This window comes from Rhinoraja longicauda, chromosome 21 (assembly GCF_053455715.1).
Source record: "Rhinoraja longicauda isolate Sanriku21f chromosome 21, sRhiLon1.1, whole genome shotgun sequence".
In the NCBI taxonomy this organism is placed as follows: Eukaryota; Metazoa; Chordata; class Chondrichthyes; order Rajiformes; family Arhynchobatidae; genus Rhinoraja; species Rhinoraja longicauda.
Window position 1 is genome coordinate 14,560,341 of NC_135973.1, and position 17,301 is coordinate 14,577,641.

Below are 17,301 nucleotides of genomic sequence, written 5' to 3' on the forward strand. Positions count from 1 at the left end.
CACTTTTCAGAATCAGTAGAATTCTATCTTTGTCCCGCCCCCTCCCCTGATATCAGTCTGAAGAAGGGTCTCGACCCATTCCTTCTCTCCAGAGATGCTGCCTGACCCGCTGAGTTACTCCAGCATTTTGTGTCTACCTTCGATTTAAACCAGCATCTGCAGTTCTTTCCTACACATGGAGGTCCATTATGTCCATGCAGGCCAAAAGTGAAGCTATTCATGTTAAATTCACTTCTCAGTCTGTGATCTTAGCGATCAGGATTGATCAAGTGGTCATCCAAGAAACGTGATAAGATTTCCTGCCTGCACTATTCTTTCAGGGAGGGAGTTTTTGAACCCAACCTCCTCCCCCTCCCCCATCCCCTCCCCCACATCCCAACTCTGGTTGAATAGTTTTTCCTCAACTATCCTCTAATCATTCTGCTGTTAAATTGAAATTACAGCGCTTAGGTTTTTGACCCCTCTGGCAAGGGAAACTGCTTTTTCCTGTTCACCCTAAAGCTCTGATACTCTTTTGTACATAGTTCAGGCAATTTCCAATCTATCAGTCTCACCAGATAACTTTAATTCTCCAATATCCTAAATATTCTCTGCACCCTCTCGACTGCTGATGTCACATTTTGCTGCAGTGTTGAACACTGGAATCATACACTTGGTCCAAATTGTGTAATATGTGGTTTTATTACAAACTCCCCGTTCTTATGTTTTTAACTTTACCATATGTTACATCCGATTATCTTATATCCTTCCACATTGTTATAAAAATATCTTTGGGTTTTCCTTGATTTTATCTGCTGACCTTTTTACATAGACTCTTTTCCTTCCTAATTTTCTTTTTTTTTCACTTTCATCACCACAGCTCATAAGTTTCTGATGGCTTCCTGTCATGTCTAGTTCTTGGTAGTTGTCATAAGTTTCCTAGTTTAGCCTCCTCCTATTCTACTTGATACTCTACATCCATTAGGTCTCAGTCTGGAAGTTCCCCCTTTTATTGGGAATTTATTAGGTACTAGACCAAGTGGACCCGTTGGGCCCAAACCTCTCCTGCATTGGTGCAGCACCCTCTCCTCCCCTCCTCCCCCCCTACTCTCCCCTCTCCCCCCTCCCCTCCCTCCTCCCCCTCCCTCCCTCCACCTCCCCCTCCCCCCTCCCTCCACCCCCCCTCCCTGCTACCCTGCCCCCCATCCCCTCTCCCCCCCACTCCATTCTCCTCAACTCCCCTTATCCTCCTCCTCCCCCTCCCTCCCTAGGAGATAGATTTAAACTTTAAAATGTGAATAACTTTTAAAATATAACACCGCTTTCAATGAAACTTCTTCCATTAGCACCAAAGGGACGACAGTGAGTAAGGTGGGCCTAAAATTGTCGCGCTATCGTGTACCGTTTTGGCTGTAGTTCAGGAACAAACAAACAAACAAACAAACGAGTTTTAGTATATAGATGAACTTCTAATTTTTTTCAATCTCCTTTCTCCAGATTAAGATTGCTCCCTCCAAAACGACGAGTTCACTTCCCTTTATTGGTTTGGTGTGTACTAATTAAAGAGATTCTCTTCAAAATATTTGAAGGAATATGCATTTTGGAACTCTTTACTCTGAAACTGCCTTGCATTTGCACCTCTATTATTCCTCTTCCACACTTCATTGACAGTTAGGATGTCTTTAGAACACTCCTATCAATCTCATAGCTGCTCTTTTTAGTTCCACTCAAATGATATCACCTTTTTTGTTAATTTTTCCAACATATTATCTCCTTCCATCTGTAATAGTTATCTGAAATCATTTTTCCCATATTCCATTCTTTATGCTCCTCTTTCTTATCTGAAAACCCTACAGCTAGGCTGAGTTGTCATTCCTGGCCAACTATAAGCCTTGTTTCTGTGATGTCCATTATGTCACACTCCCCAATGTTAGTACATATCCTCAGTTCATCACCTTTGCTTCCAAGACAAAGTGTACACAATTAAGCACTCTCAAATACCTTTTTGATGTTTTTTGTTTCAATAGTACTTCTCCAACAATCTTCCAAGAATATCATTCACTCTGGCTTGGGTCCTCAAGATCTCTGCTTCACCATTCAGCTCTGCATTTCCCTCTTACACCTCACCATGCCTCCCTTTCTCACCCTTTTCAGGGTCCTGCTTAAATCTTAACTATTTGGACACTATCGCATCAGCTTTAGATGTTAAGACTTTAGAGATACAGCATGGGAACAGGCTCTTCGGCCCACTGAGACCCCGCCGACCAGCAATCACCCCCTGCACTAGCACTACCCTACACACTAGGGACATTTACACACATTTTACACAAGCCAATTAACCTACAAACCTGTATGACTGAAGTGTGGGAGGAATCCGGAACACCCGGAGAAAACCCACATGGTCACGGGGAGAACGTACAAACTCCGTACAGACAGCACCCATAGTCGGGATTGAACCTGGTTCTCTGGCACGGTAAGGCAGCAACTCTAGCACTGCACCACTGTGTCACCCCAAAGCTGAATGCCATTTTTGATTACTTTATTCTAAATATGCATCCTTGTCTCTGCAATGGGAGTGTTAGTCACGGCTATGTACTTGAGACTTCTGGTGCACTCCAGTTGTCTTATAACATATAACATATAACAACTACAGCATGGAAACAGGCCTGTCCGGCCCTACCAGTCCACGCCGACCATTCTCCCTGACCTAGTCTCATCTACCTGCACTCAGACCATAACCCTCCAATCCCCTCCTATCCATATACCTATCCAATTTACTCTTAAATAATAAAATCGAGCCAGCCTCCACCACTTCCACCGGAAGCCCATTCCATACAGCCACAACCCTCTGAGTAAAGAAGTTCCCCCTCATGTTACCCCTAAACCTTTGTCCCTCAATTCTGAAGCTATGTCCCCTTGTTGGAATCTTCCCCACTCTCAAAGGGAAAAGCCTACCCACGTCAACTCTGTCCGTCCCTCTCATAATTTTAAAAACCTCTATCAAGTCCCCCCTCAACCTTCTACGCTCCAAAGAATAAAGACCCAACCTGTTCAACCTCTCTCTGTAGCCTAAGTGCTGAAACCCATCGTCAGATGAGAGTTTGGTGCACAAAGCCACGTCTGCCCCCAGGCATATTGACGTACATTCCCGGTAGTGACATGTTAAGGTAGGCTTATGTTATATAGCACTCGTTCCACAACAGTCCGATCTTTCTGAACACTTGTATGGTTAGAAATAACGAACAAACCCTTTTAGTCCTTTCCATTGTCCTTGGTTGTAAGGTTGCATTTTATCCACCACTTAGAAGCCTGCTATTATAAGGAGCGTCTCAAGATTATCAGAGTCAGCATGTACAGGTAATATTTGAATAGTACGGGACAGAGATTAAAAATGTAACTGGTTTAGAATTAGGAGTGGTATTGATTTAAATGGCAGGAATATGTTCTCTAAAAGTTGACTTAACAGAATTCCTGACAGCATCCTGAATACTGATAAAATCCTATTGATCCCCGAGTTTGTTATCTGGACGGAACAAAGTAATGTGGAATGAAGCAAGGAATTCTTTACAAAATTTGTAGTTGGGGCCCAATATAATGCTTCATTTGAAATATTACAGCTTGATAACAGAACTGGCTGGAGAATGGCAGAAGGTCATCGAGATAATCATTTGTTAATATCAACTGTCATCCTGTTGCATTCTTCTGCATGCTTTCCTATAAAGTGGTGTCTCCTTGGTGACAGCTTTGGCTGTATGCCTCCTCAATTCTTGTGAGATCACCTCGAGATATCCCTGTAACCCGAGAAAGAAAAGGCGGAGATTGGATCGGATTTTTGTGACTACTGATGCGTCCTTTGGTCTGCTACGTTGTAATTCTAATCAGAATCTGCCTGCACTTCAAAGGCCCATGTCAGCCTACATAGCTCCAGGCCCATGCGATCTGATTGCGTATCTTCCTGTCAGTGGGATTGCCATGATCCAGGTGTCTTTGTTGTTGTGGACCACTGATTCCTTTCTATTTTTTGCAGCAAAGAGGAAATTTAATCCAATTTGAGTCTTGGTGCAGCTCCGTGGGTTGGAAATGTTATCCCGCTCTTACTTTGAAATTGAAATATTTTTGCAATGCACACGTCCTTAGTACATGTACCAACATTCGAATCGTTACAGGTATCCACCTGTTAATGCATCAGCATTAATATTAGAGGTTTCAAGAACGATGGATGTAACAATCAAATGGTTAAACAAGATGGGGCATTTTTTCTCAAAGGATGAGTCCCTTTGGTGACTTGTTCAACACTTTGAAATTATGAATGAGTTAGATAAGGTCGGCAAACTTCCGACCTGTTATACTTGTAGTTAATGGGCATTGATATAGAGTTGAACATATAGATAAGGCATAGAAACATAGAAAATAGGTGCAGGAGTAGGCCATTCGGCCCTTCGAGCCTGCACCGCCATTCAATATGATCATGGCTGATCATCCAGCTCAGTAACCTGTACCTGCCTTCTCTCCATACCCCCTGTTCCCTTTAGCCACAAGGGCCACATCTAACTCCCTCTTAAATATAGCCAATGAACTGGCCTCAACTACCATCTGTGGCAGAGAATTCCACAGACTCACCACTCTCTGTGTGAAGAAATGTTTTCTCATCTCGGTCCTAAAAGACTTCCCCCTTATCCTTAAGCTGTGACCTAGTGACCTAGAGAAGCTAGAGATGCATGTAAACCAGAAAGAAATTATATGCAACTACATTGTACTTTGTTAAAAATAAGATAGAATCAGAATTGTCTTTGTCCTGAAATGTTAAGTTCCTCTCTGTGCAGTTGCCTGAACTGCTCAGTGATTCCAGCAATTTTTGTTTTATTTCAGATATCCAGCAGCTGCAATTTTTTGGCGTTCATCTATATAAGTAGAACCACCAGGTTCTGTACTTGTAACATACATTTTACTGTGATCGTACATCTATATAAGTAGAACCACCGGGTTCTGTACTTGTAACATACATTTTACTGTGATCGTACATATAACCCACCTTTTGTTTTATTATTTGTTTGTTCTGTGGTCAAGGGACCTATAGTTTCCTTCCAGATTATTCATTGTGACCTCTTTTGAAATATTCATACATCAGAGCCTCTTGGTTATGGAGGTAATTACTGTTTACATAAATATTAAAGTGAGTTAATGATGACATTAATTCAAATACTTCAAATTCTACAAAATTGTGTTTTTTTTAACTATGAAAATGTTGAAATTCAGTGCCATTTTCTCATTTGCGTTTTAATCCAAACTGAATGACTTGTTATTATATTTGACAGGGGCTGATTAAGATCCGTGGAGATAGATGTTGGAAGCATCTGACCTGCATGAACTATCATTATGAGGTATGTGCGATGGAGCAGTATTTCTGCAGTATATCACACCCATCTTGCTAAATCACTGCAGAATGACTTCAATTATTCAGAGCATTATAATTAAGCAAATGTTATACTGTACAAATGAACGACAAACCAGATAAATAGTGTGTGTGAGATTGTCCAAGTTTATATGTAACATTCACACAAATTTTGAAATATAAATATCGAAAATGCACTGCAGAAAATTGTGTCAGTGGGTGAAGATATCCCATGCGTCTATTGCTAAAGCTGTCTATTTTATCATCCTCAACATTCCATTGCCTTTAATGTTAATTATCATATCTGAAGATAAGTGTCTGTTAACTTTCAGGGGTTTTCTATGTCCTAGTTCCGTTTATCATGCTGGTTTCTTCCTCACCATGTACTTGCTGTCCTTGATGATATCATCCAGAAACATGTTGTTTTGTTCTCATGGATATGTGGATGACAGCCAGCCCCATTTGTTTCAATGCTGTACCAACACCAAGACTTGTTTGAAAGAAAGTCTTCTCCAGGTTGATGCGGAGAAGGTGAAGTGATTACTGTATTTGCAAAAATAAGTGATTTATTTTTTCCCCTACTAATGCCAACATGCACACATCTTCAATGCCAGCTGTCTTTCAACGTTTTGCAGTCGGAAGAGTCCATAGATGAACTTTGCTGCATTCTTAAGCCCAACGATTTCTCCCACCTTTGCTTTATTGCCAAGTTGTTTTTTATTCACCCTTGAAACGTTGCTTTCCTCAGCTCTGATCCCTTCTCACAGCTACCACTGCGTAGTCCCTGCCTTAATTATCTAGACTAACTGGGCACCCAAAATTTAAGTAGACAGCCAAAAGGTTTTTGGCACACTGGCCTTCAGCAGGTAAGGCATTGAGTATGGAAGTTGGAATGTGTGGTTACAGGTGTACAAGATGCTGGTGGGATCACACCTGGAATATTGTGTTCAGATTTGGTATCTTTCCTCCAGCAGTTCAGAATGCTGAGAAAAGGTACTATTAAGCTGGAAAGAATGCAGATAGGATTTATGAGGATATTGCCAGGACTCCAGGGTCTGAGTTACAGAGTGAGTTTGGGTAGGCTAAGATTATAAGATCTTGCAGCATAGGTGATTGAAGGGTAATTTTATAGAGGAGCATGAAATCACAAGGGGCATAGATCGGGTGAATGCACACATTCTTTTTGCCAAGACTGTGGAATCAAGAACTTGAGGTTATAGGCTCAAAATGAGAGGGGAAAGATTTATCAGGAACCTGAGGAGCAACCATTTTACACAGAGGGTGGTGGATAAATGGACCAAGCTGCCAGAAGAAGCAGAAGGTGATGGTGGCCGGTTGCTTCTTGGGCTAGTCGTGTGACTAGTTACATGCCTCCAGGGTCAGAGGTGCAATAGCAACACTTGAAAAATATTTGGACAGTGTGACGAGTGCTCTCTCCCTTGGAGGGCGCTCTGATCTCGATCACGGGCTAACAGGCCAGGAGAGGCTAATTCTCAGTGTTATTGGTAACACTGGCGCCAATTACCTTATATTGGGCGGCCACTTGAACCTTGTCAGCCTAATCCCTCTAAAACCCAGGCATTCTAGCCAGAGGGAAGAAGGGAGAGGATGAGTGAAGAAACAGGAGAGAAAGAGGAAGAAGGAAGAACGAAGAAGAGAGGGCAAAAGGTAGACAAAATGGGATGCCTCCCATTTAGCTGTTTTCTCCTGTCGCAGGTTTGTGGAAGGCTGAGCCACTGGGACAAACGTGAGATCACCAGCACTACTGTACGGTCGAGACTGGGTTACCGAGAAGAAACCCGAGACACCCAGCGCCACTAAGGAGGCTAAAACTGAGTGGCTGGGGCAAGCCTCGGATGGCAGAACCTCTTGCTGCCCAAAGACCACGAGGGACTGCGCCCACGCGCCCACAAAGACTGGCCGTCGGGATAATCCAGAGACCCCCAGCATTGCCTCTTCAAGCCCAAAGCTGAGCTGCCAGGAAGAAGCCTGAGACCGCCAGCACCTCCCCTTGAGACAATGATGAGCTGCTGGAAGAAGCCTGAGCGTCCAACTTCTCCTTCGAAGACCGGGACTGAGCTGCCGGGAATTCCGCAAGATCGCCAATGTCATCGCACAAGGGACTGCGCCCCCATGTGGTCCCGGACTTTCTTACCATTGTAAATAAAATATATCATGTGAGTTCACCCTACTGCGAGTGTTAGTATAGGAAAATAACTGCAGATGCTGGTACAAATCGAAGGTATCACAAAATGCTGGAGTAACTCAGCAGGTCAGGCAGCATCTAGGAGAGAGGGAATGGGTGACGTTTCGGGTCGAGACCCTTCTTCAGACTGATGTCAGGGGGTTACTGCCAAACTCGGTGTCATCCCTTAGGCCACACCGACCGTGTACTTGGATGGGAAAATTATGGAGGAATATAGGTCGAATGCGGGCAAACGGGACTAGCTTGGATGGATATCTGGGTTGGTATGGGTGTATTGGGCTGAAGGGCCTATTTCTGTGCTATATGACTGACTATGAGGAAATCACAAATTGAGAACTGCAGTAAATCAATGTTATGCTTTTGGTCTAACTTCACCAAACGTACAAATTCCTCTAAGTGCAGAATTGTTCTTGAGAAATTGTTTCATTTATCATTCTTCCTTCCATTTGGTTCTAGCAAACTCAATACTGCATAGACCAAAGCACTTGCTGCAAAGCCTGTCAAATAGTTATTGAATTCTGTGCAAACATTTACAAAAAGATTTAGTGCAACAATCATTAAACACAACACAATAAACAAATCTTTGCATAAGGGTAATATTCTTCAGCAGAACACATGAAAGGCCATGAATTGTGTATCATTCTGCGTTTCTCCCTCCTTTTGAAGTGTTATTCCATTTGTGGCACTGAATTGTTTGTATTCTGGCTCCACTTTTTATCACAGGTAGATTGTAGAGAGACAGAGCTGCGATCATTTGTGGGAAATTCATTATCTATTGAACACTCTCACATTGTTCTGTTACAGATACTGTTGCTACTAAGGCACTTTTTAAAAACATGTTTTAAGGCTTTGGATAGATTTGATAGGTAACCTTAATTGTAAGAAGATTTCAGTACAGGGACAGGTTAAGTGCAGTAGCTCTTGTTCCAGTTCTGTAAGACGCAGGTGAGAACGCAGCCAGAATGTTGTGTGCAGGCCCTATATCATCTCTGAATGGTAGAGGTATCATGCTTTAACATAAGTTTGCAGTAGAGAGAGTGCAGCAAAAAATCATCAGGATTCAGGATATCTTTATTTGTCATCCAAAAAACAAGTTTTTTGGACGAAATTTAGTCACCCACTGTGGTCCAACAATAAAAGCAGTAAAATAAGCAAATTACACAACCCCAACCAAAAAAAAAAGAAAAAAAAAAGAAACATCCATCACAGTGAGTCTCCTCCAGTCCCCTCCTCTGTGATGGAAGGCCAGAATGTCTTTTCTCTTCCCCTGCTGTCTTCTCCCGTGGTCAGGCTGGTGTCGTTGCCACGTTCCTGGAACAGTGGCTAGTCTTTTAAGGCCAATTTTAAGGACAATGTTACATTGGTTTCGAAAATTTCAAATGTAATTCCTTTATTCAGAAAGCAAGGCAGAGAACAGGAAACCACGCTCCAGTTAGCGTAACTATTGGAGCTGGCAGTGAATCACCACTTAATCTGCAGCGAGAGACATACACGAGTTTTGCCTGCTTATTTAGCCTAGTGACAGAAGCTGGTGTGTTCTTTATATTGGAGTGCAGATGTAGCTTGAGCAATTTCCCATTTGTCCTGAAGCTTAACTCCACTTCAGTGGAGATGCAGTGCTGCAGCAAGAAAGATTGAGAAACAGGTTGGGGCAATGACAAAGTCCTACTTGACCCCATTCTGCACAGGGATTCGGTCAGTGGTGGACTCATTGTTAGGACCGTGTTTTGCATGACTTCATGTTGTGGCAGCAGATTGGTGATACATTTCTGAGGTCAACAGTCAAAGGCTCTTTTGAGATAGAAAAAGGTCACATACAGTGGCCGATCATGCTCCCTATGTCCTTAACTTTTTCGGAGATTTGTCACAGAGTAGATATCGTAACCTCTCTAGATGGATGGACTCCATGTTGCAATTCTGATCACTGAGAGAAGGCGGTAGAGAAGGACTCTGGCTCAGTCTTACCCTCTAACCACAATTGGCTTTGTATCTCTTTTTGAAGGTGATCATAATTACGTCAAGAGATTTAAATAAAAAACATCCCTTTTGGTCTGTCCTGCTTCTCATGGATGATCAAGTCCCACAAAACAAGAAAAGTAGATAATTCACATGTTATCCCAGTTGTTATTTAAATCAGGGTCTGTACCACCATCTTCAAACATATTGACCTGTACTTTATGCCATTGGCTTTTGTAAGAACTTGATGTATGCAGAACGGCTGAAGTATTAGTATTTCAAATGTTGAGATTCTTGGGAGAAGTAATGAGGTGCCAAAGAAATCTTTTGTTTATTGCCAGAATTGAAAAGGTTAAAATTGTAGTTTTGAGAATTCACAAACTTTTTTTGAAGTTTGTTTTGCACTAACTATAATGTGAAACTACCTCCTTGAAGTGCTCTCACACTACGTGCCAAATTTCAATCCCAGTGACTTTTCTCTCCAATTTTGTTATTCATTTTGCATTGACGGAAAGTTTTGGCTTTGTTTCAGAGCAAAATATTGCAGCAAGACCGACCTCTAAGTGAAATTATAGACTCAATTATGTACTAATATCTGATATAATGTGGTACTTCCGACCTAATGTGTGAGAGATAGTGTTTTCAATAAAATATATATTTTTTAACAGATGCCTAAGCTTGAATTGCTGGATAATCTATTAATGGGATGACGAAGATTTATTAAAGAGGTGATGGTGACATTTTAGCTGCAGATGCAAATAATGCAACAGGAAAGATGAGCAAAATTAACCACTGGATGAAATGGAGTTTGTCTAATGTTAATTTTCTGCTTTCACATTGGGGAAAAATATTGTTGTCAGATGCCCTTATCAAAGCCAAAGAAACCTCTTGCATTACTGCATCACCTTTCAAGGCTTCATAAAATATTTTACGGAAATTAAATACTTCCCGAATGTGGTAACTATTATCATGTTGGAGAAGGTTGTGTGGTTTTGCCGTGCCTGAGTATCATGATGTCAGATATATTGATAATGCCCCTCTGATGCTATGTATTTCACAATTTTGTTCTTGTTGAGCAGGAAGGCCTGATTGTTTTTTAACTAACTCGATGTTATTGGGCAGTGTTGTGGTTGTTCATTCACACCCATCCCCATAATCTCAGTCCCCAGTGTTTTTCCTGTGGCTACACTTCTCGGCTCTGTGGGATAGTTCGATTGAGCTGTTAAGGGTGACTGGGTACTGAGGTGGGAGATCCCCGGCCCCTCCCAGCTCACCTCTGTGAAAGGCCTTTTTCTCCATTTTTTAAGTGTCTCCACTAGTTAAGTGATGTGAAAATGATTGACTTAGATTAAAAAAAAACGAAATCAAATAAAGTTGAAATACCCAAAAATGGCTAAAGATAATACTTAAATAAAGGTTAAAATTTAATTAGAGTCAAATTTATCGACATCTATTGTGGCAGATGTAGGTTGATCTGGCTTCTCAACATTGCGAGTCAATGTGTTGCTGCCAGACTTCATGGTGGCAGTGCAACAGGTCAGATTCGCTGAAGTCTGATTTCCAGATCATCAGACTTTGTCCTTTTGGCAGACACAAAATGCTGGAGTAACTCAGTCGGACAGGTAGCATCTCTGGAGAGAGGGAATGGGTGACGTTTCGGGTCGAGACCCTTCTCCAGACTGATGTCAGGGGAGTGGGCGTTACATAGGTAAGGAAGTGTATAGATAAGGAAGTGTAAGGTGTGAAAACAGGACAAAGGGAATGGAGAACAAGGAAAATGTAGAATAGATCATTGTTAGTTGGGAGAAGGGGACAACAAAGCAAATAGAGATAAAATGTAGTCGGTGACAGTGAGACTGGTCGGAGAACTGGGAAGGGGAGGGGATGGAGAGAGAGGGAAAGCAAGGGCTACTTTTTATCCTTTTCGTGTTGGAGGTGAGCTGACTCACAAGGAGAATATTGACCTACTGAGTCCGACTGCAGCATTCCGACTGGAGGGCTTTAGCTGAATTTTGTAACTCAAAATGTCCCATGGTCTCAGTATTGCACTAGGAGGCTTCTTTATCTACTAAGCAGACGGAGTTACAACTTCATTATAATGTTGAGATTCAAATTATTAGCATGTAGTTTCATATAGGTAGTTTGCTGGAATTACAGGGCTTCTGCTGTGGATTTTTTGTGCCCACATTTTTCTGTTTAAACTGAGACTTGAATGTGTACAGTGCCTTTCACAATAAAAAGCATATTGTAAAGTGTTTCTCAGTGAGTGAGGTGCAGTTGTTGTTGCATTAATATTCCTGTGAGCTTGCAAGGCATCTGTTTAATACATTGGCTGCAAGAAATCACCTTGGATGATGTGACACTTCCCCAGTCCGCAGTAAGTGTTGCAGGTGTCCTCGTGATATACTGATCCCTTTGAATTAGCTCTAGCATTCTTCGAAAACATCTACTTGTTTTCCCAAGCACGGTTTGAGATGCTATGCTGCTAGTTCAGCTGACAACTCCAATTTAGCTCAAGTGGTCTGTTTAACCCTTACATTAACCCATACAAATTTGGGCCCCGTATCTTAGGAAGGATGTGCTGGCTCTGGAGAGGGTCCAGAGGATGTTTACAAGAATGATTCCAGGAATGAGTGGGTTAGCATATGATGAGCGTTTGACAGCACTGGGCCTGTACTTGCTGGAGCTCAGAAGGTTAAGGGGGGGACCTCATTGAACCAGAATAATGAAAGGCATAGATAGAGTGGATGTGGAAAGGATGTTTCCACTGGTGGGAGAGGCAGAGGTCAGAGTCTCAGAATTAAAGGTCGCTCTTTTAGAAAGGAGGTGAAGAGGAACTTCTTGAGTCAGAGGGTAGTTAATCTGTGGAACACATTGCCACAGAGGGCTGTGGAGGCCAAGACAGTGGATATTCTTAAGGCAGAGATAGACAAATTCTTGATTAGAACGGGTGGGGAGAAGGCAGAAAAATGGGGTTAGGAGGCAAGGATCAGCCATGATTGAATGGCTGAGTAGACTCGATGAGCCGATTGGCTTAATTCTACTCCAATAACTTGTGAACTGTGAATTATAATTAGTGGAGTCAGCATAGACTTTGTGATTGAGAGTGTTAGATGAAGATTTCTTGGAGATGAATTCAGCTCATGTTTCGGATAGCAGAAAACTGTCACTGCATTCTCTTCAACTAATTTTGAGCGATCACTATTGACTGTACAATAAAATAAATGGTAAATTGAAGCTAATGAATGTAAATAAACTGACCTCAGGGAATCTTGTTTTTTTTTCAACAGTGGCAGTCCAGAGTTTTGGAAACTGACAGTAATCTTTAACTAAATGGTTGAAACAGGATACTTTCCTTTAATCACTGTTGAACATTAAAGAAACATCAGGACAAGCACTTCCATCACAAGGCATTGTAGGCTACAAACTAGGAGGTGGTAAATGGGATTAGTGTAGATAAACACTTGATGGTGACATGAAAATGTTGAGCCAAATGGCATGTTTCTGTGCTATATGACTGATTCCACAACCATTATCTCCTGGCCTCATGATGAATTGAAGAAGATGGTATTGTCTTTGATGCTCTATTTATTTCTGTTGGTCACAGAGCAGATCCTTTTATTCTGGGATGGCAAACATTGCCAAATTATTTTTGACAAATCATTTTTGATTGCTACACTCAATATTAATTCAATTAATTCAATCAAATTAATGTTTCTTGCACAGTGGTTTCTTCCAGGGAATGCTCCAGGATATTTCTAGGTAAATGCTTTTCACTTTTACCTAACTGAAGTGCATGGCTGAATGTTTATGATTAGTGTAATAAAAACTGACCAATGAATGAGATGGCAGAATCTTCCTACATAATGACCCGAGCATTGTCAAATTATTCAGAACTAAAGTTAATTAGTTTGAAAATGAAATCATAAAAACTTCCATAATTCACCACCAAATTTAATATTGTGCCACCCTTAAAAATATTGCCAATGGAGAATGTGCAGAGAATTTCTATTTGTGAGGAAGGAAAAAAATGACTCGAACTTCTATTAGCATTTCATCAGCGGTAGGGTTGCTGCCATACAGCACCAGAGACCTCGGTTTGATCCTGACTATGGGTGCTGTGCGGATTTTGTACGTTCTCTCCGTGACCCACGTGGGTTTTCTCTGGGTGCTCTGGTTTCCTCCCACACTCCAAAGATGTAGAGGTCCAGAGGCTAATTGGCTTGGTATAATTATAAATTGTGCCTAGTGTGTGTAGGGTAGTTAATGTGCCGAGATCGTTGGTCGGCGCGGAATCAGTGGGCCGAAGGGCCTCTTTCCGCACTGTATCACTAAACGAAACATTTTGTGGAAGTTTGTTGAGAATATCAGACACAATCAATTTCTTTTTCAAATGCATGTTCACAAATGCAGCCAAATCCTTGCACATAACAAGATCCAATAATATAATCCCTGCAATGGAGATGAGTTCTGATCCAAAGCTGCTTTGGTGAATTTAATTTGCATCATTTTATCTGCATAGATTATATTGGCCAATATAGTCTATATAATGATGATTCACATAAGCAATTTGATTCTGACCTTCATTAATTAGTTAAAATCCATACAGACAGCACCGCCGTCAGGATTGAACCCGGCTCTCTGGCGCTGTAAGGCAGCAACTCTACCGCTGCGCCCTGTGGGATGGTGGAAAAATAATTGATCCACAAGAGCTTTTTCACAGCGTGCCTGTGTTCAGCCAGTCTTGCGAAAAACTGAATAAAATATGTTTTAAGGGGTTTCAGAGTGATAAGTCCACTTAAATATATCACAGGCTCATAGCAGAAGCACAGATGGAAATCATGGATGTCCCGACCATCCTTCTTCCATTCTTCCTGGCCATAGAAGTGGAGTCAGTGAATCAGAGACCTGCTGGTGTTGTGCCAGGTATGGGGGTATAAACCAAGTAATCACAGGTCAGTTAGTGGGCAGATTATTAGATTTAATCCTGATGGATAGTGCAAGCTTTCATTTGAAAAGACATCGATTATTCAGCATGAATGTGTTTTGGAGAGGGTGTGTGTAGCTGATGTAATTACATTTTTTTGAGATGGTGGCAAGAAGAAATGATGATGGAAGTGGATTTGGTGTATTCTGCATGGATCTTTGGAATGCTTCTGACATGATCCCACATGGCAGGCTGGGTCTGAAAAGTAAATGACGATTGGATCCAAACCCAGCTCAGTGCCAGAAAGAAGAGATTGATGATGAGTTGGGAGCTACAGATGCTGGTTTACAGAAAAATCCACAAAGATTACTTTCTGCTGGAGTAACTCAGTGGGTCAAGCAGCATGGGGGACATGGATAGGCGATTTTTTTGGGTCAAGACTCTTCTTGAAGTAATTATTGATGTTTGTATTTTTCTGACTAGAATTATATTACCAATGTAGCTCCACAGAGCTCAGTACCCAGACCCTTGTTTTTGTAATATAGATGAATAATTTTCAGTATAGATGGTTTGATAAAGAAGTTTGTAAAAGGTTGTTTTGACTTAAGGAAGATGTGGTTGCTCTGGTCTGTTGAACAAAGTATGGCCAATGGACAAAGCATGGTGAATGGGATCTGCAGAATTATGTGGTAATGAATTTTTGGAAGTAGACATGATACAATAACAGACTAACTCTGAGGGAAGTGGGTGAACACAGAGACATTGGTGTATGTTAACAAGTCCTTAAAGATATTAGGACCAGTCAAGAAGCTGGTTAAAGAGCTCGGCAACCAGTCTTCCTTTATTAGTATGAGGCATGGTGCATTAGAGCAGGGATTTGATGGTTGAATCGTATACATGAGTGAGGTCCCAGCTTGAGTACTGGGTACAGTTCTGATTACCACGTGACGGTTAGATGTGAGTTCGCTGGGCAGAGCGCAAAGGAGAGTTATAAGATTTTTTTGAGGATTGGAAAATTGTATTTATGAGGTATGCTGGGATTGCTTTATTTGGAGCAGAGCAGACCATGGGGAGACTTGATAGATGTGCATAAAATTAAGAGGGGCCTAGATAGATCAACTGGGAAGGATGTGTTTCCCTTGGCAATGTGGCCAAAAAAACTATGGAGCACAGACCGAAAGTGATTCGGAGAAATGTTAGAGGGGAGAAGAGATTTTTCTTTTCAGCCATAAAGTGGTGGTAAGTTGCAAAGCACTGCTTGAGGCAGTAGAGGCAAAAATCCTAGTTGTATTTAAACAGAACTTGGATGTGGAGTGGAAGAGCCATGACTGCTGGGGCTTTGGATTCAGTGCTGGACGGGGAGAGGAGGGAGGGGGGGGGGGGGGTACAGGAATTAGGCTCAGTGTGTTTTTCAGCTGGCACCAACTGCTGGCCAAATGACCCCTTCCTGTGTTGTAAATTTTGTCTGATTTCCATGGTTCTGTCAACCTATTTCCCCCTGAGCACACACAGATAGCACATCATTGGTCTGTTTTCAGAGGTAATTATTCCTTTGGAAAGTATTAACTTTCATTATTGATGTGATTAAAAAAACATAAAAATAGTGGTCCAGGATGCCTTGTTTTAATTTGTTGCATGTTTTTGGTGCCTACATCTCAGGATGGGAACATTCTGCTTTCCAACTGATGTAGGGTGATTCGGTGAGCTGAACAATCAAGCTTCTTGCCAGATTGCAAATGACATCCATGTGTTTATCCATCCATCTCCAACCCTTAATTGCTTCTCTATTGTGCAAATCTTCCCTATCCCACTGTGGCCAATTTCCCTTGGTCAAAGTCCAACTAACTGTTTTGCAAAGGAATACAAAGTAAAAAATTTTAAATTGCAAATTTTGCTTGCCAAATGATAGCAGACTTTTAAAAGTTCTGTTTTTTATTGATGAAAAAGAGTCTTTACGAGCAAGATTTTTGGTGTTGAGTTCTTTGCTGCTGCCATGAGATTAAATTTGACTTGATGGAATTTTAACATGTTCCCACACAGCGTAATGTATCTAGTTGAGCGCATTATTCATGTATATTATTTCCAAGCAAATGCCCATTCATTGAATCAAATTAATTCATTATACTTAAAAGAACACAAAGTGCTGGAGTAATTGCAGGCATCTCTGGAGAACATGTGCATTGCACCTATGCTCATCTCTCTAATTTCCACTGTGCATTTTGCCATTATCTTTATGTTTGCTGACCTTATTGGCTGTTGGCTGATGACGCCTGATATTTAAAATTCACGCAATGGTTTTCAAACTTTGTCAAAGCGTTCCCTCTTGCTGCCACGACCATCGTCTCCAGCCTCTACAGCCACTGTGGATTATACCTTCAACTCTGACTAAATTCCCTTCAATTAACTTCTCCCTCCTTTAAGATGCTGTTTGAATCTCTCTTTGACCCAGTTGCTGTCCATCTATTTTCTTTGTGGCTTGACGTCAAATATTGGTTGGGATAGGTCCTGTGGAGCTCCTTGGGATTTCTTACCAGAATGCACAAATGCAATGAAAACCAAAGCTTTCTGGAAGGAGTTGCGGACTGTGAGGAGAGCTGTCAAAGTAGATAGCGGGATATAAATCAGTTACAGAAATGGGTGGAGAAATGGCAAATGGAGTTTGATCTAAGCAGGTAAGTGTTGCACTTTGGGATGTCAAATGTGTATGGGGAAAATTTACTATTAATGGCATGGCACCTTTGATGCATGGTGGGAACTTTGGGTTCAAATCCACAACTCCCCTGAACGTGACAACATGATAAATAGATAGAATGGTAAAGAAGGCATATGGTATGCTTGACT

The 17,301-nt window shown here is 41.6% G+C and overlaps 1 protein-coding gene across 1 annotated transcript in view; it reads left to right on the plus strand.

The window, feature by feature from the left end:
- Positions 1–17,301, plus strand: part of lmf1 (lipase maturation factor 1) — a 457,201-nt gene that overhangs the window by 188,272 nt on the left and 251,628 nt on the right. Inside the window, exon 5 of the mRNA XM_078418495.1 lies at positions 5,295–5,360. Within this exon, the coding sequence (XP_078274621.1) occupies positions 5,295–5,360 (66 nt within the window). The remainder of the gene's footprint in view (positions 1–5,294; positions 5,361–17,301) is intronic.